The following is a 21,881-nucleotide window of genomic DNA, read 5'->3' as shown; positions in this document are numbered from 1 at the left end:
CCGCCTGAGGTCAGAATTCCCGCCCAGGCTCCGGCCCCGAGCAGACACCGGCTTCACACGCCCGGGACGCGGCTTCACACGCCCGGTCGCCACCGAAGCGCTGGAACTCGGCGCTGGAGATCCCCGGCGGCCCCCGCAGCCGCCACCCGCGGAGCCCGCTGGCCTCCCGCACGGCCCCAGCTTCCCACCGCTACGGGAAGCGGCGGCTCCGTCCGGCCCGCCGGAGCCCGCGCTGCCCCCGCCGGCCGCCCCCCCCTTCCGGTCCCGGCGCTGCAAGCGGGACCCCCTCGGTGCGGCCTAGCCGGGGGAGGCGGCCCCAGCGCGGAGGGTCCACGGCGAACGGCTCCGCGCCGGTTGGGGGCCGGCGAACGGCCCCGGGGCCGCCTCAGGCCCGACCTCCCCGGTGCCCCCCCCCCCCCCTCCCCTCAGCCGCGTCCTCTCCCGCCCGGCGCCCCCCTCCCTTCCTCCCTCCTTCCCGCGCTCCCCCCGGCGACCCCCTCCCCTCAGGGGCGGGCCCCCTGCCCTCACCGGAGCGGGCGCAGCGGGGCGCGGCCCCGGCAGGCCCCGGCCCGGTCAGCGGCGGCCCTGACGGCGACGGCACGTCGGGGCGGAAGCGGAAAGGGCCGCGCGGCGCCTGCGCGCCCGCTCGCGCGGGGGGTGCCGGGAAGAAGGAGGAGGGCGGGGCGTGCGGACACGGGCGGGGCTTACAGAGAAGAGGCGTGGCGCGCTCTCCCGGCCCCGCCCACATCACGTGGTTGGCGAACACCCGCCTTCCCCCCCCCCCCCGCCGGCTGCGAGCGCGGGAAACGACCACGTGTCCGCCGCGGGGCCAATCCCCGCCTCATCAGGCGTAATTAATTAAAAATAAATTAAAACGCGACTCAAGGGAGGGGCCTTTATTTAGAGGGGGGAACGGCCGCCCCCCTAGCAGCCCAGCCAGGGGTCCTGCCGGTTGCTCCGTGCCAGGAAGCCGATCTTCCGCCCCATCTCGGCGTTGTAGACCCGCCGGCACGCCTCGTAGGCCAGGCGCTGCCGCCGCCGGCACGGCTTCTCGTAGTACCGCCGCCGCCGCACCGCCTCCACCAGGCCGTCGTGCGAGAGGATCCTGGGGAGGGGGAGAGATGAGGTCAGGCACCCCCCAGTTTCTGTGGCCGCAGCACCGGAGCCGAAGCGTTTCCGTGTGGGGTTTGCGGCTTCCAGAAGCGTCGCCCGCGGGAAGGACCCGACCTCGGATCACGAGGAGTGGAACGCCGGGAGCTTCGTTAAGCTGGGACTAACGAAGGCGGGTGCGGCACGACGATGGCATCTCCTCCTCGGCTGCCCCTGTGAGGACCTGTCGCCGGCCACCAACCCTCCAAACCCCCGGCGATGCCGCTGCCCGCATCCCTGCCTGGTTTTGTGCCCGTTTCTTTTTTAAATTCTTTTTCATTTAATTAAATCCGTGTCCGAGGAGGCGGCGGGATGGAGAGCGGGCGGGACAAGCCCCGCAGGGCCCTCCCGTCACCGCCTGCGCTTCAGAGGCCTCAAGCGTAGAGAAAACCCCTACAAATGTATGCTCTGAGCCCAATTCTCGGGGTCAAACCGGACGAGGAGCCCCCAGGGACGCGCCACGGGGGGATTCGAGGCAGAGACCCCCACCCATTAACTAATTAACCCCGATTTAATTAGCGCGATCGTTCTGTCCTCCAGCTTAACGGGCCCCTCCCGAGCCCCAGAGCCGCCCCAGCGCCGTTGGGTCCCCGCCCGGCCGAGCTCCGGGGCAGCCCCGGTGACGCCCCCCGGTTCCCCTCACCTGTTGAGAGCGCCGTACGCCGCCTCCACGTTGCCGTTCTGGACCATGACGGTGCGGCCCACGAAGCGGAGGTGGTTCGCCATGGCGGCCGCCGCTCTGCTGCGGGACGGGGGGCGGCTGGGCCGGGGGGGCCCCGGGCCCCGCACCTCCGGCAGGGCCGGCTCTTCCTCCCCGCCCCACGGCGGGAGCTGGCAGGGCCCCCCCCGCCTCACGGCGGGACCCGGTAAGGGCCCCCCCCTCCCCTCACGGAAGGGCCCGGCTCCCCCCGCCACCGGAGGCCCCGACAGAGCCGCCACCGCCCCCCCCGCGTCCCCGTCCCCATTCCCATCGCGGTCCCGGTCCCGCACACGTCGCGATCGCGGCGGGACCCCCCGGAGAAGCCGCGCCCGTTCCACTCACCGCCCCAGCGCCCCGGAACCGGAAGTCAACCCGGGCACCGCGGGGGCGTGGCTTGCGGCGAGGGTCGCGGGGCTGTGGGGCGGGGCTTAGGGAGCCGGGCTCGGGGAGGGGCGGAGCTGGGAGGCGGGGCAGGGGGCGTGGCCTGAGCTTGTGGGGCAAGGGGCGGGGCTGGGAAGTGGGGCACGGGGGCGGGGGTTAACCCTTAGGGTGCAGGTCACGGGGTCAGGGCCAGGATGTGGGGCAGGGGTCAGGATGGGGGGGGGGGGGGCACCGGGCCCTGTCGGGGGGTCCAGGCCCGGCCCCGTGGGGCTGGGGGCGGACTGGGGCACGTTGGGGGGCACCGCACCCCGTGGGGCCAGGCTGGGGGTCCGGGAGATGTGTGGGGCCAGGCTGGGGGGCACCGGGCCTGCCCCCCCCCCCCCCCCCCCCCCGGCCCTGCCCCATAGCAGCGGGGCACCGTGGGGGGCACACGGGGGTCCCACCCCCCCCCAGGGGACAGAGGACACCGGCACCGGGCGGCCCCGGCCGCTCCCGCGGCATTTATTGCTTCCAGCAGGGCCGAGCCGTGGGGCAGCCCCACTCGGGGGGGGGGACACACACGACACCCCGCCCCGGCCCCCCCCAAAATGCCACGCGGGGGGAAGGCACGAGCCCGGCGGGGGGGCCAGCCCCCCACCCCGGCCCCCCCCCCGCAGGGCACCAAGGCATGAGACCCCCCGGGGAGGGGGCTCCGCTCTGGCGAAGGCACATGCCCCCCCCCCCCCCCGGGGGTTTTGGGGCTCCCTGGGGGGGTCTCGGGGTCCCCCCGTGGGACGGCCCCGCCCGCCCGCAGGTCTCACTGTCCACAATTTAAAAAAACAAAAAAACTCCAAACATCCAAAAAGGCAAAACCCAAGAAATCCAGGAGAGACCCCCCCCGGCTGGGGGGGGGGGCGTCACGCATCCGGCACCGGGGGGGACGCGGGGGTCCCGGTCTGGGTGGGGCGGTGGCACCTGGGACGTCCCCCCCGATGCGATGTCCCCAACGTCCCCGTGGGGACGGAGGGGGGGGTGTCCCCGGGCAGGCGTCGGCAGCGGGGTGCCCCGGGGGGGCCGGCGGGGGGGCGGCAGCGGAGGAGGAGGAGGGCGGAGGCGGGGGCCGGATCCTGCGCGGGTTTGGGGGCGACGTGGGGGAACCAGACCCTCAGCATCCCCTCGACCTGCAGCAGCGTCCCCAGGTAGCGGGCACTGCGGGGGCGGAGAGCGCCCGTCACCCCGCTGCTGGGGGTGGGGGACACCCCATGGGGGGGGGGGTGTCCCTCTGCCCCATCCCCCCCCCCCCCCCAGGACTTTTGGGGGGGACACTCACCCCATTTCGGGCTTCTGCAGGACCCCGATGATCCGCTGGATCCGGTCCATGGCCACGCTCTGCTGGAAGCTGCTCAGCCCTGGGGAACCCCAAAACCTGTGAATTCTCCTTGGGGGGGGGGGGGGCCGGGGGGCTGAGGGGGAGGGGAAGGGGGTGCGGGGGCACCCACCTCTGTCGTATCGCCCCCGCTTCAGCCCCTCCAGCAGCTCCGCCAGCGGCTGGATGAAGCCCCGCAGCTCCAGGCACTGCGAGGAAGAGGAGGAGGATGGTGGCCGGATCCAGACTGGGAAGGGGGTGTCCTGTCCCCCCCCGCTTGCTTCTGCCCCCCCCCACCCCCTTTTCAGGTGGGGAAACTGAGGCAGAGCCAGGGCAGAGATGAATTTTGGGGAGCCAAGTGCTGCCCCCTCCCCCAGATTTGGGGGTGCTCCTCCATTTTGCTGCCCAAAACTCACTTTTTGGGCAAAAAGCCGGTCGCCCTCGCTGGGAGGGGTGTCCCCCCCATCCCCCTTTCGGGGCCGCTTCCCCCCGCGGGGCGACGAGGGCAATTCGGGGGGCGCTTGCTCCGGCTGTCCCGGCCGCTTGCGGCTCCGCTCAGGTTTGGGGGGGTCCGGGGGGGGGCCGCCCACCTCGGCCTCGCTGTCGGAGGGGCCCCCCGGGCTGGAGGCGGGGGAGCCGCAGGAGCAGGCGCGGGCGGGGGGCTCCATGGCGGGGGGGGCCCCCCCGGAGGAGCCTCTCCCCGGGTTCAGCTCCTGCGGTGCTGCCCGGCCGAGGCCGCCTGGAGGGAGGGAGGAAAAGGGGGGGAAAAGGGGGAGAAAAGGGGGGAAATTGGGGAAAAAAAGGGAAATAGAGAAACCGCTGTGCTCCCCCGCGGGCACCCCCCGTGGGCTCCCGGGGCCGCGGGTCTGGCACAGGGTGGGGGCTGCAGGAACCCACCCGGAACCGGGACCCTTCACCCCAGCACCAGGACCCCCCACCCAGGATGGGGACCCCCCCACCCCCGGTGCTGGGACACCCCCACCCCTGGCACCAGGACCCCCCGCCCAGGATGGGGACCCCCCACCCACAGTACTGGGACCCCCAGGACCCCCCCCGACCAGCCCCAGGACCCCCCACCCAAGATCGGGACCCCCCACCCAGGGTGGAGACTCCCAGCCCCGGGAACCCCCACCCCAGGATGTGGACCCCCCAGCACCGGGACCCCCCCACCCAGCACCGGGACCCCCAACCTGGCACCGGCTCCCCTCCAACCGGCCCCGGGAGCCTCATACCCAGGCCCGGTCCCCCCCCCATCTGGTCCCGCGCCCCCCACCCAGGACCCCCCCTAACCCTGCCGGGGACCCTGCCAGCCACAGCACCGGGACCCCCCACCCGGCCCCGGCCACCCCGGTCCTACCTGCTCCCGGCCGCAGCTGCGGCGGTGCCGGTGTCCCCGTCCCGGTGGTGGTGCCGGTGCCCTGGTGCTGGTGCCGGTGTCCCCGTCCCGGTGCCGGTGTCGCTGTCCCGGTGTCGCTGTCCCCGTCCCCGTCCCCGTCCCCGTCCCCGTTCCCGTCCCGGCGCCGGCGCCGGTTCCGCCCCGGCTGCGGCGGCCCCACGCGGACACGTGCGCGGCCGCACGTGCCTCCCGCTGGGCCCCGCCCCCCCCGCGCGCCCATTGGACGCCGCTCCCCGGCAGCGGGCGGAGCCTCCGCGCCCCGCCCCGCCCTCTCGCCCCCGTTGGCCCGCGCCGCCGCCGGCTCTGCCCAATGCGGAGGCCGCCCTGCGTTGATTGGCCGGGAGGGTGGGGCCGCGGCCACGCCCCCCCATGTGGCGACACGGGGGGACGCGGCGCCGGGCAGCGCCCCCTGGCGGGCGGCGGGGAGCAGGCGGGAGCCGGGCCGGGTCACGGGGCCCCGCGCTGGGGGGTCCCGGGCCACGCCCCCGCCGCGGGACGGGGGCACGAGGAGCGCCCCCCCCCGCCCCCGGCCGGCCCCGCCCCGCCCCGCCGCGAGCCGCCAATGGGCGACGGTCTCGGCCGCGCGTCACGGCCGGCGCGGCCAATGGGGGGGGCGCGGCCTCGCCTGGGCGCCGTTACATAATGCGGGAGAGCCGGCGCGTGGGCCCCCACGTGGGGGCGGGGCGCGCGCCTGGGTGACGTCAGCACGCGCACGGGAGCGCTCGCGGGGCGGGGCGTCCTGGGCGCGCGCGTGTCCGCGGGCCGCCGCGGGGTGGGGGGGTGGGGGGAGGGGCGGGGCTAGATAAGGGGGCGTGGCTGGCAAAGGGGCGTGGCTGGAAGAGGGGGCGGGGTGAGGGGAGCCGGTGCAGGGTCCGCCCCGCCCCAGGGCCCCCCCAGAGCCCCCCAGCCCCAAACCCCCCAGCCCCCCCAGCCCCCCCCAGTCCCCCAACCCCCAGCACCCCCAGCCCCTCCCAAGCCCCCCACCCCACAACCCCAGAGCCCGTCCCCGTCCCCCCGCCCCGACGCCCCGGGGATGGCCCCTCCAATCCTCCCCGTCCCCCCGGGGGGGCCCGACCCGGGTGGGTATTTAATGCCGGGCCGGCGGCCCCCGGCCCCCCCCGCCCCCCGCCATGCTGCGTGCCCTGCTGCTGCTGGGGGGCCTGGCCCCCGCCCTGCCCGCCGGTGAGTGCCCCCCAGTCCTTCAGGCATTCACCCCCATGCCCGGCACCCGGGAGCGGGACCCGCTTTGGGGTGCAGCCGTCAGCACCCACGGGTGCCCCCGGGGAAGAGCCGGGGGGCCCCACCCGAGCCCTGGCCCCCCCCGGCCCCCAACGCCTCTGCTTCCCCCCACAGGTCCCCACTGGGCGTACGAGGGTGAGTGGGGCCCCACCCCCCCAGGGACCCCCACCCTGCTCCCGGACACCTGGGTCCCCCCAAATGGGAGGGAGATGGATGGGTGCAGCCCCCCCATGCCCCCCACCCCAGCCTCAGACACCTGGGTCCCCCCAAATGGGAAGGAGGTGAATGGGTGCAGCCCCCCCATGCCCCCCCGGACATCTGGGTCCCCCCAAATGGGAGGGAGGTGGATGGGTGCAGCCCCCCCCATGCCCCCCACCCTCCCCGGACGCCTGGGTCCCCCTGGCTCCAATGGTCCCATTGTGCTCCTTTACGTAAGGCTCCGGCTGCCAAATCCAATTAGGGTCCGGCTCCGGCCAAATCCCGGCTAAGCCCCATCCCGCCGGGCCCACGGGGACCCCACGAGTCCCCCCAGACCCCCCCGGGGTCGGCTTTGTCCCCGCTCCCCCGGCCGGAAAAAATGTCCCCAGAAGATTAACGAGCGCGTCGGGAATGTCACCCGTGGCCTCGTTTGGGGGGAAACGAGGGCGTTTTGGGTCACGGGCGCCGTTGCTGGGAATCAGCAGCCCCAAGGCGGGTGGGGTCCCCCCCCCAGGTCCCCACGGGCAGCAGCACTGGCCCGAGGGCCACCCGGCGTGCGGCGGCCGAGCCCAGTCGCCCATCGACATCCGGACGCAGCGGGTGCAGCCGGACCCCTCGCTGCCACCCATCCGCCCCGTGGGCTACCGCCGCCCCGGCACCCCGGCCTTCACCCTCGCCAACAACGGCCACACCGGTGAGCGGGTGCCGGGGGGGGTCGGGGGTCTGGGGGGGGTCCCCGCGCGTCGCAGCCCCGCTCAGCGTCCCCCCGCAGCGGTGCTGGCGCTGCCGCCGTCCCTGCGGCTGCAGGGGCTGCCCCGCAGCTTCGCCGCCGCTCAGCTCCACTTCCACTGGGGCCGGCCCGGCCGCACCGGCGGCGCCGAGCATCTCCTCGACGGCCGCCGTGCCCCCGCCGAGGTACGGGGCGGCCCCGAGGGTGGGGGTCCCAAAGGGGCGGGGGTCCCCAAAGGGGCTTCGGCCTGGGAAAGGGGCTGGGTGCGGGAAATGGCACGGGAATGGGAGTGGGAAATGGGGCTGGGGGCGGGAAATGGGTGCAGGGAACGGGAAAGGGGTCCTGGTGCGGGAAACGGGTCCGGGCACAGGAAACAGGCAGGGAAATGGGTGCGGGAAATGGGTCTGGGGGTGGGAAATGGGTGCGGGAAGGGGGCTGGGTGTGGGAAACAGGCAGGGAAATGGGTGCGGGAAATGGGTCTGGGGGTGGGAAATGGGTGCGGGAAGGGGGCTGGGTGTGGGAAACAGGCAGGGAAATGGGTGCAGGAAATGGGTCTGGGGGTGGGAAATGGGTGCGGGAAGGGGGCTGGGTGTGGGAAACGGGTGTGGGAAGGGGGCTGGGTGTGGGAAACAGGCAGGGAAATGGGTGCGGGAAATGGGTCTGGGGGTGGGAAATGGGTGCGGGAAGGGGGCTGGGTGTGGGAAACAGGCAGGGAAGTGGGTGCGGGAAATGGGGCTGGGGGTGGGAAATGGGTGCGGGAAGGGGGCTGGGTGTGGGAAACAGGCAGGGAAGTGGGTGCGGGAAATGGGGCTGGGGGTGGGAAATGGGTGCGGGAAGGGGGCTGGGTGTGGGAACCAGCATGGGAATGCGTGCGGGAGCAGGAATCGGGTGCGGGGAATAGGAAACATGTCCGGGCACAGGAAACAGGCAGGGAAATGGGTGTGGGAAGGGGTCTGGGTGCGGGAAACAGCATTGGAATGGTGCGGGAAATGGGTCTGGGGGTGGGAAATGGGTGCGGGAATGGGGCGGGGCCCAGGAACTGGCACGGGAACGGGTGCAGGAAGGAGCCTGTGTGCAGGAATCGGGTGCAGGGAATGGGAAATGGGTCCAGGCACAGGAAACAGGCAAGGAAATGGGGTGGGAAATGGGTGCAGGGAGGGGGCTGGGTGGAGGAAATGGGAAACGGGTCTGGGCACAGGAAGCGGGCAGGGAAACAGGGGTGGGAAATGGGTCTGGGGGCAGGATGGGTGCGGGAAACAGCACAGGAATGGTGCGGGAAAGGGTCTGGGTGCAGGAACCGGCACAGGAACGGGTGCAGGAAGGGGTCTGGCTGCAGGAATTGGGTGCAGGCATGGGAGAGCGCATGGGAAAGGGGAGGGGAAAGGGGTCCGGGTGTGGGAAATGGGTGCAGGAAGGGGAAGCAGGGATGGGAAATGGGAGCAGGAACGGGTCTGGGTGCAGGAACCGGCACAGGACCGGGTGACAGGACCAGGGGACGGGTGCGGGAGCAGGTCTGGGTGCCGGCAGCGGGTCCAGACACGGTGGAAGGTGCCGGGATCGGGTCTGGGAACCGGGCATGGGAAAGGGGGCGATGGGGGGCACCAGCCCGGGGGTCGTGGGCTGGGGGGGGGGTGGGGGTGGGGGTCCCTGCTCTGCCCCGCCCGCGCGGAGCCCCTCTGCCCCCAGATGCACGTCGTGCACTACGACGCGGAGCGCTACGCCAACGCCAGCGAGGCGCAGCACCACGCCGGCGGGCTGGCCGTGCTCGGCGTCCTCCTGGAGGTACGCGGACCCCAAAACACCCCCAACCTCCTCACCCCCCACCCCCCCCCGGCCCTGACACCCCCTCCTCGCTCCCCCCCTAGGTGGGTGCCGACCCCCACCCCGCCTACGACAACATCCTGAGCCATCTCGGGAGCGTCCGCTACGCGGGTGAGCCATCGGCGCGCGAGCGAGGGGGTAGCGCGGGGAGACAGCAGGGAAAGCGCGTGGCGGCGGGGAGGGGGAACCCCAAACTCCTCACCCTGCACCCCCCAACTGCTCCCCCCCCCCCAGGGCAGACGACGGCCGTCCCCTCCTTCAGCCTGCAGGACCTGCTGCCCCCGCGCCTGGACCTCTACTACCGCTACAACGGGTCCCTCACCACCCCCCCCTGCTTTCAGAGCGTCCTCTGGACCCTCTTCCAGCAGCCCGTCCGCATCAGCCTGGCCCAGGTAGGACCCGCTTTGGGGTGAAAGCCCCTGGTTTTGGGGGGTTTCACCCTCGGAGAGGGTAGATGGGTCCCCTCGTTTCAGCTGGAGCAGCTCCAGGGAACCCTTTATGCCACGGAGGCGGCCGAGCCCCAGCCCCAGCGCCTGGTGGATAATTTTCGGGTCCCGCAGGAGCTCAACCAGCGGCTGGTGCGGTCGTCCTTCCCCAGGGGTGAGAGCCGGCCCAGGGGTGGTGGGAAGGGGCCCCCCCCCCATGCCCCCAAAATGGCTCCCGGAGCCCCAGCTCTTCTCTTGCAGGGCCCGAGGGGTATTCGACAGGTACGGTCTGGCCGGGGGGGCTGGGACGGGGGTTCTCCCCCCCCCCCCCCCCATTCCCCCCTGAGCCCACGTCACGCAGGTGAAGTCATCGCCATCATCTTTGGCACCGTCTCCGGCTGCCTCAGCATCTTCCTCGCCGTCCACTTTGTGGCCAAGAGGATGCGGTGAGAGGCCCCCACCCCGAGGAGGGAGCCCCCCGCCCCCGCCTGCGGCAGGGAGCCCGGACCCCCAAATCAGAGGGTCCGGACCCCCCCAGGGGAGGGTCGCTCTCACCTCAGCCCTTCTCCCCCCACGAGGCAGAGCGAGGAGGGCGCAGGAGCAGGACGTCGTGTTCAAAGCCTCCTCCCGCCGCACCCCCTCGGACGATGGCCCCCACCCTTGAACCCCCCCCGGGCCAGGCTGTGACGGACCCCCGCTGCCCCCCAGCCCTCTGCCCGTGCCAGAGGAGCCGGCCGACACTCAGCCCCACGGCAGCGGCAGCTCCTGCCCCGGTCCCACTAGAAATAAAGTCCCTTCCCCGCCCCACGGCACTGGTGGCTCTTTGCTGGGGGGGGGGGGACGGGGACGGGGCCATTTGCCGAGGGGCTTCGGGACCGGATCCTGTCAGCCCCGAGAAACCAGGACACGCGGGGTGCTCCCCCCGAAGCTCGGACAGGGGCTGGGAGCAGAGCAAGATGGGGGGCACAGACCCTTCTCCCCGCCACACACCTCACCCCGTCCCCAGCACAGAAGTCGCCTCGGGGCCGTGGTACCCGTCGCTCTATTAAAACGGTTTTACTCTGAATCAAAAAAATAATTTACACCCCCTGCCCCCCAGTGGGGTAACGCGTACCCCCGGAGAAGACCCGGCGGGGAGCAGAACGGGGGTGAGCGGGGCAGGGCACCCCCCCGTCCCAGCTCCCCCCGTCCCGAGAGCGTCGCCCGCTTCTGCGGAGGCCGAGCGGAAAACGGCGGCACCGAGGGCAGGGGTCCCTGGGTGGGGGGGGAAACTGCGAGGGAAGGGGGGGTCCTGCCCCCACCACAGGGCCCCCCCTCCCACCTTCCCCGCGCTTATCCTGCAGCCATACCCTGTAAGGAAAAAAAAAAAAGTCTAATGGAAGTCACCAACGAAGCTAACGGAGCGCCCACGAGCACCGGCTGGACCCCAAAAATCCCCTCCGGAGCGGGACGGGGCACGGAGCCGCCTCTGTGCCCGGGCTCGGCCGGGCGGCAGCACCGGAGGAGCAAACCGCAGAGGCGAAGGCAGCGTCGTGACCTTCCAGCTGCCGAGAAGAGGGCACTTGGGTAGGGCGGCGGCGCGGGCAGCGCAGGCAGCAGGAGCGGGCAGGGCTGCGGCTGCCGCTCAGTCCTCGAAAGGCACCTGCAGTGCTGAGTACCTCATCACTCTGCTGTCGTCCTCCTGCTTACCTGGGGGGGGGGGGCAGAAAGGAGGGAGAGGGTGAGCGTGGGGGGAGCAGGGGCGTTTTGGGGGCGGGGGCCCGTTTGGGGGCTGGCAGGAGCCCCCCGTTAGCCAGGAGACGCGGCCCCCGCTCAGTGAAAGGGCGACGGTTGCAGGCGAGACCCATCCTCCCCCATCCCAGCAGCTCTGCACCCGTGTCCGACCCCCCCCCAACAGCTCAAAGGGGGCAGAAACCCACCAGAGAAGCCCCCGTGTCGCAGCGGGGACGCCCCCCACCGCGCGTCCCTCCCCGCTCAGCCCCCCCCCCTTACAGGAGAGGCACTTGAGGATGTTGCGGAAGGAGCCCCCGGCAGTGAAGAAGGCCCAGAGGCCCGTGCAGAGGGTGATGATGAAGATGGGGACCAGGCTGGCCTCGTACCAGGGGTTCAGGAACGTCTGGGGGACGGAGAGCGCCGTGTTAGGAACGTCACCCCCTGCCAGCCGCCCCCACAGCCCCCCCCCCCCCCCCCCCAAATAGCCACGGGGGGAAAGGGGAGCCAGGCCCTCCGAGCGGAGCAGAGCTCCGGTAAGCCTGGCTTAAACTCCTTCCGAGCGGTTTCCCACCAGGAGCTTAGCGGCTAATCCTCCCTCCGCCCCCCAGTCCTTCGTCAACCCTCCTTCCCCCGCGCGCACCCCACCAGGCTGCCCCGGGCAGGAGGTGCCCAGGAGGGCCGTGACTCGCCCCACAGCTCAGAGGCAGAGATTTAGGGAGTCCGAAGCAGCAGCGAGCGTCCCCGCGATCCCCTCCCCGTGCCCGATGGGCGTCCGATGACAGCCACAGCTGCTTTACTTTGGGGACAGCTTTCGGCGCAGGTCCGGTCGGCTCTGGCTCATCAAACTCACCAGCCCCGAGGTGAGGAGGTGACTGCCAACCACCAGCCCCAGGCACCAGTAGCGACGTTTTTCGCAGGCGTCGAAGAAGATCACTCCCCAGAAGGTGTGGAGCAAGACGAGGGCCATGGTGAGGAACGCTGGGGGAAGAGGGTGACACAGACCCCCTCAGACCTCGCCACCGCTCCGCCACCTTCCTCCTCCTCACCTCAGCGAAGGGCCACGCGCCGGGGCCGGACTCCAGCTCTAACCGGCACTGCCGCAGCACCCCGGGCATGAGCCCGCGTCCCGTGGCGCGTGCCGGCCCCCAGCCTCACCGGACGTGATGAAGTAGTACGGCGAATCCCCGTGGATCCCGACGATGCCCGGCCCGATGGAGTCTGCCAGGATGTTAATGACAGAAAACACGCCGCTGATGATGCCGAAGGACAGGCCTGAGACTGCGGAGGGAGAAGGGAGTCAGCCAAGAGCGACCGCAGCCGTGCTACCTCCGCCGCCAGCCCCAGACTCAGCGCGTGGGCCCAGGGAAAGGCAGGAGAGCGGCAAAGAGAACCGGGAAGGCTGCGTTAGCCCGGCGGGCCCATCGACACCATCGCCGGTCTCCGATACCCGAGCATCCCGCTGCCAGGCGGCCCCAGAAGAGCGCGGGGAGGTCAGCGACAGCCCGAGCCCTGTCCGGGTTCGTGCTCACCGTAAGCCATCTGCCTGAGGGAGATGGGGGACCGGCCGTCCTCGCTGATCGTCGCCAGGCCTTCATCTGCCTTCCTGCTCGGGCAGGAGAGAAAGCGTGAGCAGCTAGTTCGGAACAGGGGCCTTGTCACGCAGGAGAGGGGAAGGGATGGTTATAAACGAGCCTGGGGCGAGGAGGAACAGCTCTCTCCCAGGATCTAACGAGGAAAATACTTTGTGGGGTTCCCCAGACAAAAAGCAGAGGGATCGCAGCTACCAGAGCAGGTCACCCGGCCCCGTGGGGACGAGCAGGCCGCCCTCGGACGGGCTCTTACTTCAGCAGCTTGAAGTAGGCGAATCTGAAAGCCTCCTGCAGCAGGACGGAGACAGCAGCCCCGAAGATGAGGAGGCCGTACTGCAGCTTGGCATCCTCCCGGTCGCTGAGATGGACCGAAACGAACCAGATGAGAGAGGCCAGGAGCAGCGACACCAGCCAGAAAAACGCCCTGGGGAGAGAGGAACACCAAGCTCACACTCCGGAGCTCAGAGTCACGCAGCAAACGTGTGCTGAGCTGCTTGCTTGGTTTGCCTGGGCTCCAGGTCACGCGTTCAGCAGGGGAAGTTTTCGGCGGCAGCGTGGGCTGCCTGGTCACTGTCACGTGAGGAAGCGTGTGGCTGAAAACCAAACAGATTCGGAAGCCGAAATCCTCCTTTCTCTTCTCAGAGCCACAAAAACCTGCTCAGGGGAAAGCTGCTGCCCTGCGAAGCGGGGAAGGATGCTCAGTGCTTCGCCCCTCAAAGGTTAAACATGGGTCTGCCCTGGGGAAGCCGAGAGCGGTGGGACACGGCCGGCGCGGAGCCGCTCCCCTCGCTCTTTTTTAAATAGCGAATCCCCCACGCTGAGGCACGGGGCAAGAGTCGTGAGCCTGGGGCCCGGATCGGGCACAGGAGGGAAGAGCCGAACGCTTGGCACGGACGGCGTGTCACTGCTCCCGGCTGCGGCTTTCCCAGCACGAGGAAGGCTTTCGGCTGCTTCCTGCCCGGCCAGCGTAAAGCCCACACGTGCTCCCTCTCACCTGCGAGACGCAGGAAGGACGGCGCTGCCACGTCTGCCCCGGCGCGGCACCCGGCGCGGCAGAGGCTGCGCGGTTAGAGCCAGGAACGGCTCCCACGGTCGCGGGGGGGTCGCCGAGACGAGGCCGCAGCCTCCGGGTGTTTCGCCTCAGCTGGGACGCCGTCTTTAAGCCGGCGGAGCTGACTTTTGGGAGACCCCAAAGCGAGGGGACCCCGGTACGGTGACAGCCCCTCCCACCCCCTACAAATTCACAGCCTCATCCCACATGCGCAGGTGGTTTCCCAAACCCTCCTCAGGCCCCCCCAGCCACAGCCTCAGCCCCCCGCCACCCCAGAACTGCCCCCCACCCCAGACCTCCTCGCCTGCCCCAAAATCTCCCCTTCAGCCCCTCCCCGTGTTGCCGTGGCCTGCCCAGGGCTGCCTGCCCCTCTCAGACACCCTCAACTGCCCCCTGCGCCCCCTCCAGCGCTGCCTGTACCCCAGACTCCTTCAGCCCCCCATCTACCCTCTCTGAGCTGCCAACCCCCCCCCCGTGGCCCCCTCAACTACCCCAGAACTGCCCCCCCCCCCCACTTTTCCAGCTGCCCCCTTGACCACCTCGATCCTGCCTGCTCCATCACCCCCCTCGACCGTCCCCTCACCCCCGGTGCTACCTGCCCTGCCCCAGACCCCCCCATCTGCCCCAGAACAGCCCTCTCAGACCCCCTCAATGCTCTCTGATGCCCCAGAGCTGCCCCCACAGCCCCCCCACTGCCTTCTCCGAGCTGCCTACCCCCCAGAACAGCCCAATTGCCCCCTCAGCCCCACTCAATGCTCTCTGACCCCCCAACTGCCCCCCAGCTGCCCCCTCGCCCCCCTCCCAGTGCTCCCTGTTACCCAGCACAGCCCCCTCGGATCCCTTCAACGCTCTCTGACCCCCCAACTGTCCCAGCGCAGCCCCCTCAGACCCTCTCAATGCTCCCTGAGCCCCCAGCTGCCCCAGAGCTGCCCACTCAGCCCCCGCAGTGCTCTCTGACCCCCCAGTTGCCCCAGAGCTGCCCCACAGCCCCCCCACTGCCTCCTCCGAGCTGCCTACCCCAGAACACCCCAACTGCCCCAGAACCGCCCCCTCAATGCTCTCTGCCCCCCAACTGCCCTCTCACCCCCCCAGCGCTCCCTGTCACCCAGCACAGCCCCCTCAACGCTCTCTGACCCCCCAACTGCCCCAGAGCTGCCCCCTCAGCCCCACAGCCGCCCCCCCGGCACCACAGGCCCCTCAGGCCTGCCCTGAAGCCCCTCCTCAGGACCCGCCCGGCCCCCCCCCAGCGGCCCCCCCCGGGCTCACCCCGCCACCAGGACGATGACCCGCAGCGGTTCCGCCGCCACCGTGAGGAGAACGAGGGCGAGCGCCGGCCCGAAGGCGATACCGGCGCAGCCGAAGAAGACGGCGGCCCCCATGGCGGCGGGGCGGGGCGGGGCGGGGCCGCGCGGGGCATGCCGGGAGCTGTAGTCCGCGGGGCGGGGACAGCGCCGCCTGGCGGCGGGAGGCCGCGCCGCGCTGCGGGAGTGGGGGGGTAGGACCAGCCCCGGGGGGGTGCTGCGGGGGGGGGGGGGGGGGTCTGCACCCCAAAAACCCCTGCAGCGAAGGGGCCGTGCAGCCCCCCCTGGGCACCCCGGGGATCAGGGGACAGTCCTGGGGAGGGAGGGGAGGGAGGGGATGGAGGAGAGGGAGGGGAGGGAGGGGACGGAGGAGAGGGAGGGGATGGAGGGGAGGGAGAGGGAGGGAGCGGACGGAGGGGATGGAGAGGAGGGAGGGGATGGAGAGGGATGGAGGGGAGGGAGGGGAGGGAGGGGATGAGGGGATGGAGGGGAAGGAGGGGATGGAGGGGAGGGAGGGGAGGGAGAGGGATGGAGGGGAGGGAGGGGATGAAGGGGATGGAGGGGATGGAGAGGGATGGAGGGGATGGAGGGGAGGGAGGGGAGGGAGGGGATGGAGAGGAGGGAGGGGATGGAGAGGGATGGAGGGGAGGGAGGGGAGGGAGGGGATGAGGGGATGGAGGGGAAGGAGGGGATGGAGGGGAGGGAGGGGAGGGAGAGGGATGGAGGGGAGGGAGGGGATGAAGGGGATGGAGGGGATGGAGAGGGATGGAGGGGATGGAGGGGATGAAGGGGATGGAGGGGATGGAGAGGAGGGAGGGGATGGAGAGGGATGGAGGGGAGGGAGGGGAGGGAGGGGATGAGGGGATGGAGGGGAAGGAGGGGATGGAGGGGAGGGAGGGGAGGGAGAGGGATGGAGGGGAGGGAGGGGATGAAGGGGATGGAGGGGATGGAGAGGGATGGAGGGGAGGGAGGGGATGAAGGGGATGGAGGGGATGGAGAGGGATGGAGGGGATGGAGGGGAGGGAGGGGAGGGAGAGGGATGGAGGGGAGGGAGGGGATGGAGAGGGAGGGAGGGGAGGGAGGGGAGGGAGGGGAGGTAACCCTCTCTGGGGGAGCACCACAGCTCCCCAGCCTGAGTTCCAGCCGTTTGCATGGCAGGAGCAGCTCAGAAGCAGCCCGGCTGCTTCAAAAAACCTCAGAATTGGGTGCAAGGCTGGGTTAGACAGGAAATATTTCATTTTCCAAGTCAGAGGGACCACGTTTTGCCATCGCTGGCACCGATCCCCGGCGTCACCCGCCCGGTCTCACCCAGGGGAGCTAAAACCGCTCGCAGCTTTTGGTTCTGCTCCACATCTCCTCAAATGCAAAAGGAGGTTTAATAACGCCAGTTCTCGCTTTCTCTTGCAGAGGGGCTGAAACGCCCCTGCCCCACCCTGCCAAACCCGCCGTCCGCAAAATGGGATAAAAAACCAAGAGAAAAGGGAAAATTGTGAGAGTCTACAGGATGGGAGGTGGGTGGGCACGGCCCCTTCTCGGCCGCGGCTCCCAAAGCTCCATCAATAACTTGCACATTTGCCCCAGGAATAGTTCGCAAACTTGCAGGAGCTTTGCGAAAGCCAGGAGGATTTTTGGGCGTAATCTTTTCCGATAGGATTTGAGCACCAGCTCCGGGAAAATTCCCTTCAGATATTTTCTAGCCTCTCGGGGAGGCTTTTTAGCAGAATTTTTTTTGTTCATTTATAATCTTGAAAGCCAACTTCCCAGCTGCTCGTAGATGGTATCACACGCAAACCGCCCAGAACACTGATTTCACGGGTTTACCAGCTAATAAGCACACAAGCGCTGCGGAAAAACGCAGCCCCCCCCCGGGGTAGCTGTCGAGTGCTTGGAGCGAGGTGGGACGGGACGAGCCAGCGCGGTGTCACCGCCGTCCAGTGCCACCACGACACAGTCCCACCGGCCGGACCCTGCGCCCGGTTGGGGTGGCCGGAGCCTCTCCGGCAGCTCCAGGATCCCATTTTTTCCCTTCCAGGGCAGTGGGGCTGGGGGGGAAATAACCTTGGCTTTTTTCCTGCTGGGTTTCTCTGCTTGGTTTGGAGGAGGAGGAGGAGGAGGAAGGCTGTACGCACTGGGAGGAGGAGGAAGGCTATACGCACTGGGAGGAGGGAAGGGATGCTCGATAGCCATGAGAGACGGTGTAAAAATAATAAAATTCCTCATTCCTGGGTAAGCAACTGAGCTCTTGGATTTCTATCAGATTGTGCCTCGTGGTACCCTGCATCGCGGCCGTCAGAAATTGCTGTTAAACAGGAAAAAAAGGTATTTTAACGTTACGGAATTAAGCAAAGCCGCATTACAGCCCCTCCTCCCCTTATCTGGCTCGCAGGGCAGCAAAACGCGCTGAAGAGCAACCGCACTGAGCGCGACGAGCAACTCCTCTCCTTGCTCCGAGGATGCTCCCAATTTTCCCGGCTGCTCGTGACCCCCCGGATAACGCCCGGAGGCCGGGAGCAACGGCACGGCAGGGGTCGCGGCCGCGACGTGTCTGGGGGTGCTCGGGTGCAATTAATACCCCCCATTTCTGTCGGTGCTGCGGCCGGAGGGGAGGGGAAGGGACGGGAAGCGCCCCTCATCGCTCAGAGCCCTGGAACGCAGCCTGAGAACAGCCCGGGGGTTCACGCAGCTGATCTGGGTCTAATTAAGGAAGGGAAAAAGAAAAAGACAATGCTTGGAAGCGTCTCAGGGCCGCGGTTCTGGGACGGGCCACCCAGCATCCCCTCCCGCAGCATCCCACGGCCGGTGAGGGCAAGGACCGGTTGCAGGGCCCGTCTCAGCCTAGAGCCAGCGGCGGGACGGCACGGGGCTACAGATCCCTCCCGCTTCATCCCTGTCGAGAGCCCCCGGGAGCCCCGGGAGCCGGCGTGGGGCCGATGCCCAGAGGAGGAGCGAGCTGCCGCCCCGCTGCACGGCAAGCACCAACCGTGAAAACCAGGAACACGTTGGTTTTCTTTTCTTTCATTAAAAATTACTCTTTAAAAGTGCTTTTTTTTGTCTTTATTTCAAACTATCTGAAGTATCGTATTGTTATTTCCCAGTCTCTCCGGCAGAGCTGCACACGCCGGTTGGCAGCAGCCAGCCCCAGCAGCCGCTGTTTACAAAAAGGCAGGAAAGCTTTATTTAGAGTCGAAAACCCCGTCGGACAGCGAGAACAGCCTGTTCGGTAGAAAAGCCCCTCCATTCCTCAAAGGACTCCTGCGGGAAGGGCAGCTCGTCCCACCTACCTCTCAGCCGGCACGCAGCACCGTGGGGAGCGGTGGAAACCCCACGGCAGCCGGTGCCACGGGGGAATGGATTTTTTGGGTTTCCTTCATCCACCTTCTCGTCTCCTGCAGTGAAAACACCAAACAATGTCCCCTCCGGTGACTTCCGCAGGAATCCTGCTAATGTCATCTGCTCTGGCACGAGTCATTGTTAAGGGAAGAGTCTTATTTACCAGCTGCATTTTTTTAATTTCCCTTCGAGTTTTGCTTCCGCCTATTAAAGCTGGGAAATGACGCGACGCTTCCGAGAGCCGGGCACGGCGGTGATCTCATTCGCACCTTCGTCCTCAGCATAAACCCACAGCCGTGGTACAAGCCCCCACTCGCAGCCTGCCCGGCTTCACCGTGCCGGGACGCTCAGAGCATCCCCGGGATGCCGCGGCCTCGGCATAGTGAGAAGCAAGAGCCGGCTTTGCCGTCCCTTTCTGGAAAAGCCGGTTTTTTTTTTGGCTCGCGCGTTGAGTTTTCCCACGTGAAAGGCATCGCTCCCACGCTGCGGGACCTTTTACGGTTTGATTTCGGCACGTAAAGTTTAATAATTAAAAAAAAAAAAAAAGGCATAAAAGTACAGAGATGGTGCAAAATAGGAATTGGGTTTTGGGAAAGGAGCATGGGATCGGAGATGGAAAAGACGTCGGTTTGGCTGCTTTTTTTGGCTGCTCTTCGGGCGATGTTTTCGCTCTGTGTTGCGAGACATGAAAAGCGAGCGAGAACAAACGTAAAAGGAAAAAAAAAACGGAACAAAAATAGAGCGTTCTCTTTTTCCAGCCAGAAATACAATTCCAAATCCGCAGTTCCCCAGCGGTCCCCGGCACGCGAGGACCGTCCCTCACGCCAGGCAGAGGCGGGACGCTGCTGGGGGATGCCCAGGCTGGACACCGATGCGTTCGCAGCCATGGAAGAACAGCAGAGTTTGGTGCAAAAGGGTTCGTTTCCCCCCTTGGACCACCTCACAGCGCATTTCACCCAGCTCCCTTAGCAGCGTCTCCGTGCTGCAGGTACCACAGCTTTTTTTTTGTCTTCCCCCCAAGTTTTTTTGAAGTTTTACATCATCACATCCAACCACGAGGAGCCGTTCTCAGCCCCAAGCCAGCAAACCCCTCTGAATTCAGACGCCAAGAAGTTTGGCCGTCCAACCCCATCTTTTATTAAAAAAGACACCACCGTCCTCATAAACCTTCCTTGCCCCTTCCCTCCCCATCGCTTTAAAACCACAATATTTTAACTCTCTCACGGCTCGACGTCTCCCCACGCTGCCCAAGCGCCTCCCGGCCGAGCCGGCAGCTCCGGCCCCGGTGGGATTCACCCCAACAAGGTCAGATTTCTGCTTGGGTTGAGATTTTGAGTTTTGATGTTATTTTGTGGGTCGAGGGGAGGGTTTGGAGATATTCACTTCCCGCCTGCTCGGCCGCTCAGCATTCCTCTGTGCTTAACCCTTTGCCAAGCATCTCCCTACGGATGGGAAAAGCTCCTTCGGCAAAGCACGTACAGCCCCGGGAGGCTGCGAAGCGTTTTTTGGGATGCGCTTGAAAAGTTCTTCAGTTGGGTCCCATCTTAGTCGAAAAAAAAATCTGCCTTTGGAAATCCTCGGCTTAAAACCGATAGCAATCCTTGCCTTAAAACCGATAGCAATGCTCGGCTTAAAACCGATAGCAAGGGTTGGCTTAAAACCGATAGCAATGCTCGGCTTAAAACCGATAGCAATGGTTGGCTTAAAATCAATAGCAATGCTCGGCTTAAAACCGATAGCAAGGGTTGGCTTAAAACCGATAGCAATGCTCGGCTTAAAACCGATAGCACAAGGATGAGAAAACCATCGACTGCCACGGCTCTCCCTGCCTGGTTGCCCCGCGGATGCCCGCACGCGTCCCACCGCAGCCGGTGGTTTTCCCTCCCCGCCCGCAGCCCGTGCCCCCCCTCGGGCTCGGCTCGGCACAGCTGTTTGCCATTAAACTCCCTCACCCCGCCGAAAAACTCGCTTCCGTTTTCTCATCCGCGAGAGGAAACTCCCGAGCCCGCATCCCGCGGGGGCAGGCACCCACCCAGGGAGCGGGGGCGGACGCAGCCCCCGGCTCTGGGGCGGGGGGGGGGGGGCATCGTCCTCCAGGCATTTTGCTGGAGAAAAGTGAAATATAGGGCTGGGAAAAGACGTTTAAGACGGGGAGAACGTGCCTCGAGGGATGGGGGGGTAAAGACAAGGCGAGAGCATGGTCCGCACCACCTCCTAAGGTTGTCAACCACCCCCTTGGCCGGGAAGGGTTCTCCTTCCAGGTGAATCTTCCTAGTTCGGAATTTCTTCTCATCCTACCTCAAAACACAGCTCCTCTCACACTTTCTAAGCCCTATTTCCCTCTTGCTCCGTTTGCTAGCGTCCCCCTGCGCCACGTCCGCGAGCCCCCAAAACCCCCCACCGCCCATCACGCTCAAGAGAGCGGCTGAGAGAGGAAACCGTCTCGTGCGAACGTGTGGGTTTTTTCCCCCCCGAAACCTGATTATCATCGCCGAGTAAGCACCAAAGTCACGGCGATCTCAGCACCCCCCCCGGCAGCAAACCCCCCCCACGTGCTGCTCGGGAGCTGCTTTTACACCAGCTTGGTCACATCTCATTTACCTCCCGCTCTTTCCATTCCCCTTTTTCACACCCAGTGAACACCAGTTTCCACCAGCATCACGTCATCTCCTTGGAGAAGGCCTTCTGCACCGGTATCAGCTTTTCCCCACAAAGCAGAGGAGCCGGATTTTCTTTTCCTACCCGTTTCTCTTCCAAGAAATGTTTTCCTCTTTTATTTCTAGAGAAGAGAGGAAAATAAGCAGCTGACAGCAATATGTACCAAGGCACCAAATGCAGCAACAGGAGCCGAGCGTGGACACCGAACGGGGCTCCTAAAGCATCCCAACCCAGGGTATTTCTAGCCAGTACAAAATAAAATAAGCCCACGACCGTTCACGTTTCTTCTCACTGATGGAGAAACTGAGGCACGGGAAGGTGAAGTGAAGCCAAGAAAAAAATCCCCCAAGATTTTAAGGGAAGTTGGCAACTGAATCTGGCTCCCAGTTGTCGTTTCTGCCTCTGCCTCTTAATTGCCGCCTTCTCTACACGAAGGATTTGCTATTAATAACTCCCGTTCTACTCCGTTATAAGATAATCAAAGCCATCCTCCCTCTATTCGCGAGCTCATCCAGCGGCGCTAACCCTCCCTGGGGAACAACTTCCCAAGATTTGCAACTCAGCCATCGGAAAAGTCTTTGCAAAGGGAAAAACCTTCCATCGCCGGAGTGGCGTCACGGGCATCGCGCATCTCCCGGCCCACACGGGACAACCTCTAGCCCAGCCTGACATCGCGCCGCTTGGCAAATTGCTGAAAAACTTGTCTTTTCTCCGAGCGCGGAGGCTGCTCGGTCCAGCCCTTGCAAGAGTCATTTCCTGCCTCTGCTGGGACGCCTCAAGAAATTCCCGAGCAGCAGCGCTGAGCCACACCGGCGGCCGACACCGAAACGTAGGATGACGAACTTTTTAATTGCA

General features: G+C 67.1%; 4 protein-coding genes across 12 annotated transcripts; 1 reads left to right on the top strand and 3 right to left on the bottom strand.

The window, feature by feature from the left end:
* Positions 1 to 883: 883 nt before the first annotated feature.
* MRPS21 (mitochondrial ribosomal protein S21) lies at positions 884 to 2,338 on the bottom strand. Of its 3 annotated transcripts, none has more exons than XM_075525074.1 (3): positions 2,192 to 2,338; positions 1,793 to 1,888; positions 884 to 1,105 (listed from the first exon to the last, which is right to left on the bottom strand). In XM_075525074.1, the coding sequence occupies exons 2-3, from the start codon at positions 1,873 to 1,875 to the stop codon at positions 925 to 927; spliced, it is 264 nt and encodes an 87-aa protein (XP_075381189.1). In that variant the 5' UTR covers positions 1,876 to 1,888; positions 2,192 to 2,338; the 3' UTR covers positions 884 to 924. The 3 variants fall into 3 exon arrangements, with proteins under 3 accessions (XP_075381189.1, XP_075381188.1, XP_075381187.1); XM_075525073.1 differs by having other exon boundaries at positions 1,793 to 1,891; positions 2,192 to 2,336; XM_075525072.1 differs by lacking the exon at positions 2,192 to 2,338 and having other exon boundaries at positions 1,793 to 1,987.
* A 351-nt stretch (positions 2,339 to 2,689) lies between these two features.
* CIART (circadian associated repressor of transcription) lies at positions 2,690 to 5,342 on the bottom strand. The gene is made up of 6 exons (XM_075524678.1): positions 5,330 to 5,342; positions 4,933 to 5,274; positions 3,992 to 4,314; positions 3,709 to 3,784; positions 3,540 to 3,618; positions 2,690 to 3,418 (listed from the first exon to the last, which is right to left on the bottom strand). The coding sequence occupies exons 1-6, from the start codon at positions 5,340 to 5,342 to the stop codon at positions 3,127 to 3,129; spliced, it is 1,125 nt and encodes a 374-aa protein (XP_075380793.1). The 3' UTR covers positions 2,690 to 3,126.
* A 759-nt stretch (positions 5,343 to 6,101) lies between these two features.
* Positions 6,102 to 10,436, top strand: CA14 (carbonic anhydrase 14). Of its 6 annotated transcripts, XM_075525097.1 has the most exons (11): positions 6,102 to 6,157; positions 6,236 to 6,345; positions 6,923 to 7,102; positions 7,181 to 7,323; positions 8,825 to 8,920; positions 9,004 to 9,070; positions 9,194 to 9,351; positions 9,433 to 9,559; positions 9,646 to 9,666; positions 9,746 to 9,830; positions 9,967 to 10,179. In XM_075525097.1, exons 1-11 carry the CDS (start codon positions 6,102 to 6,104, stop codon positions 10,046 to 10,048), a joined length of 1,125 nt encoding a protein of 374 aa, XP_075381212.1. In that variant the 3' UTR covers positions 10,049 to 10,179. The 6 variants fall into 6 exon arrangements, with proteins under 6 accessions (XP_075381212.1, XP_075381208.1, XP_075381211.1 ...); XM_075525093.1 differs by lacking the exons at positions 6,102 to 6,157; positions 6,236 to 6,345 and having other exon boundaries at positions 6,599 to 7,102; positions 9,792 to 9,830; positions 9,967 to 10,436; XM_075525096.1 differs by lacking the exons at positions 6,102 to 6,157; positions 6,236 to 6,345 and having other exon boundaries at positions 6,599 to 7,102.
* Positions 10,437 to 10,680: 244 nt separating this feature from the next.
* Positions 10,681 to 15,130, bottom strand: APH1A (aph-1A gamma-secretase subunit). 2 transcript variants are annotated; one of them, XM_075525098.1, is made up of 7 exons: positions 15,004 to 15,130; positions 12,940 to 13,110; positions 12,627 to 12,748; positions 12,253 to 12,375; positions 11,948 to 12,075; positions 11,377 to 11,500; positions 10,681 to 11,073 (listed from the first exon to the last, which is right to left on the bottom strand). In XM_075525098.1, exons 1-7 carry the CDS (start codon positions 15,114 to 15,116, stop codon positions 11,009 to 11,011), a joined length of 846 nt encoding a protein of 281 aa, XP_075381213.1. In that variant the 5' UTR covers positions 15,117 to 15,130; the 3' UTR covers positions 10,681 to 11,008. The 2 variants fall into 2 exon arrangements, with proteins under 2 accessions (XP_075381213.1, XP_075381214.1); XM_075525099.1 differs by having other exon boundaries at positions 12,627 to 12,700.
* Between the last annotated feature and the right edge of the window lie 6,751 nt (positions 15,131 to 21,881).

This window comes from Mycteria americana, chromosome 25 (assembly GCF_035582795.1).
Source record: "Mycteria americana isolate JAX WOST 10 ecotype Jacksonville Zoo and Gardens chromosome 25, USCA_MyAme_1.0, whole genome shotgun sequence".
NCBI lineage: Eukaryota > Metazoa > Chordata > Aves > Ciconiiformes > Ciconiidae > Mycteria > Mycteria americana.
This window is presented reverse-complemented; position numbering and strand designations above follow the sequence as displayed.

Excerpts from the sequence above, each read along its gene's own strand:
- APH1A (XM_075525098.1), bottom strand. The coding sequence starts at position 15,116 with ATGGGGGCCGCCGTCTTCTTCGGCTGCGCCGGTATCGCCTTCGGGCCG. Across the intron at positions 12,749-12,939 it reads GCCTACTTCAAGCTGCTGAA|GCCCCTGTTCCGAACTAGCT; the intron begins GTAAGAGCCCGT and ends CTGCGTGACAAG. Across the intron at positions 12,076-12,252 it reads GTACTACTTCATCACGTCCG|CGTTCCTCACCATGGCCCTC; the intron begins GTGAGGCTGGGG and ends CTCTTCCCCCAG.
- MRPS21 (XM_075525074.1), bottom strand. The coding sequence starts at position 1,875 with ATGGCGAACCACCTCCGCTTCGTGGGCCGCACCGTCATGGTCCAGAAC. Across the intron at positions 1,106-1,792 it reads GCGTACGGCGCTCTCAACAG|GATCCTCTCGCACGACGGCC; the intron begins GTGAGGGGAACC and ends CCCCCTCCCCAG.
- CA14 (XM_075525092.1), top strand. The coding sequence starts at position 6,820 with ATGTCACCCGTGGCCTCGTTTGGGGGGAAACGAGGGCGTTTTGGGTCA. Across the intron at positions 8,921-9,003 it reads TGCTCGGCGTCCTCCTGGAG|GTGGGTGCCGACCCCCACCC; the intron begins GTACGCGGACCC and ends CTCCCCCCCTAG. Across the intron at positions 9,560-9,645 it reads GCGGTCGTCCTTCCCCAGGG|GGCCCGAGGGGTATTCGACA; the intron begins GTGAGAGCCGGC and ends CTTCTCTTGCAG.
- CIART (XM_075524678.1), bottom strand. Across the intron at positions 4,315-4,932 it reads GCAGCTGCGGCCGGGAGCAG|GCGGCCTCGGCCGGGCAGCA; the intron begins GTAGGACCGGGG and ends CCCTCCCTCCAG. Across the intron at positions 3,419-3,539 it reads CTGCAGAAGCCCGAAATGGG|TGCCCGCTACCTGGGGACGC; the intron begins GTGAGTGTCCCC and ends CCGCCCCCGCAG.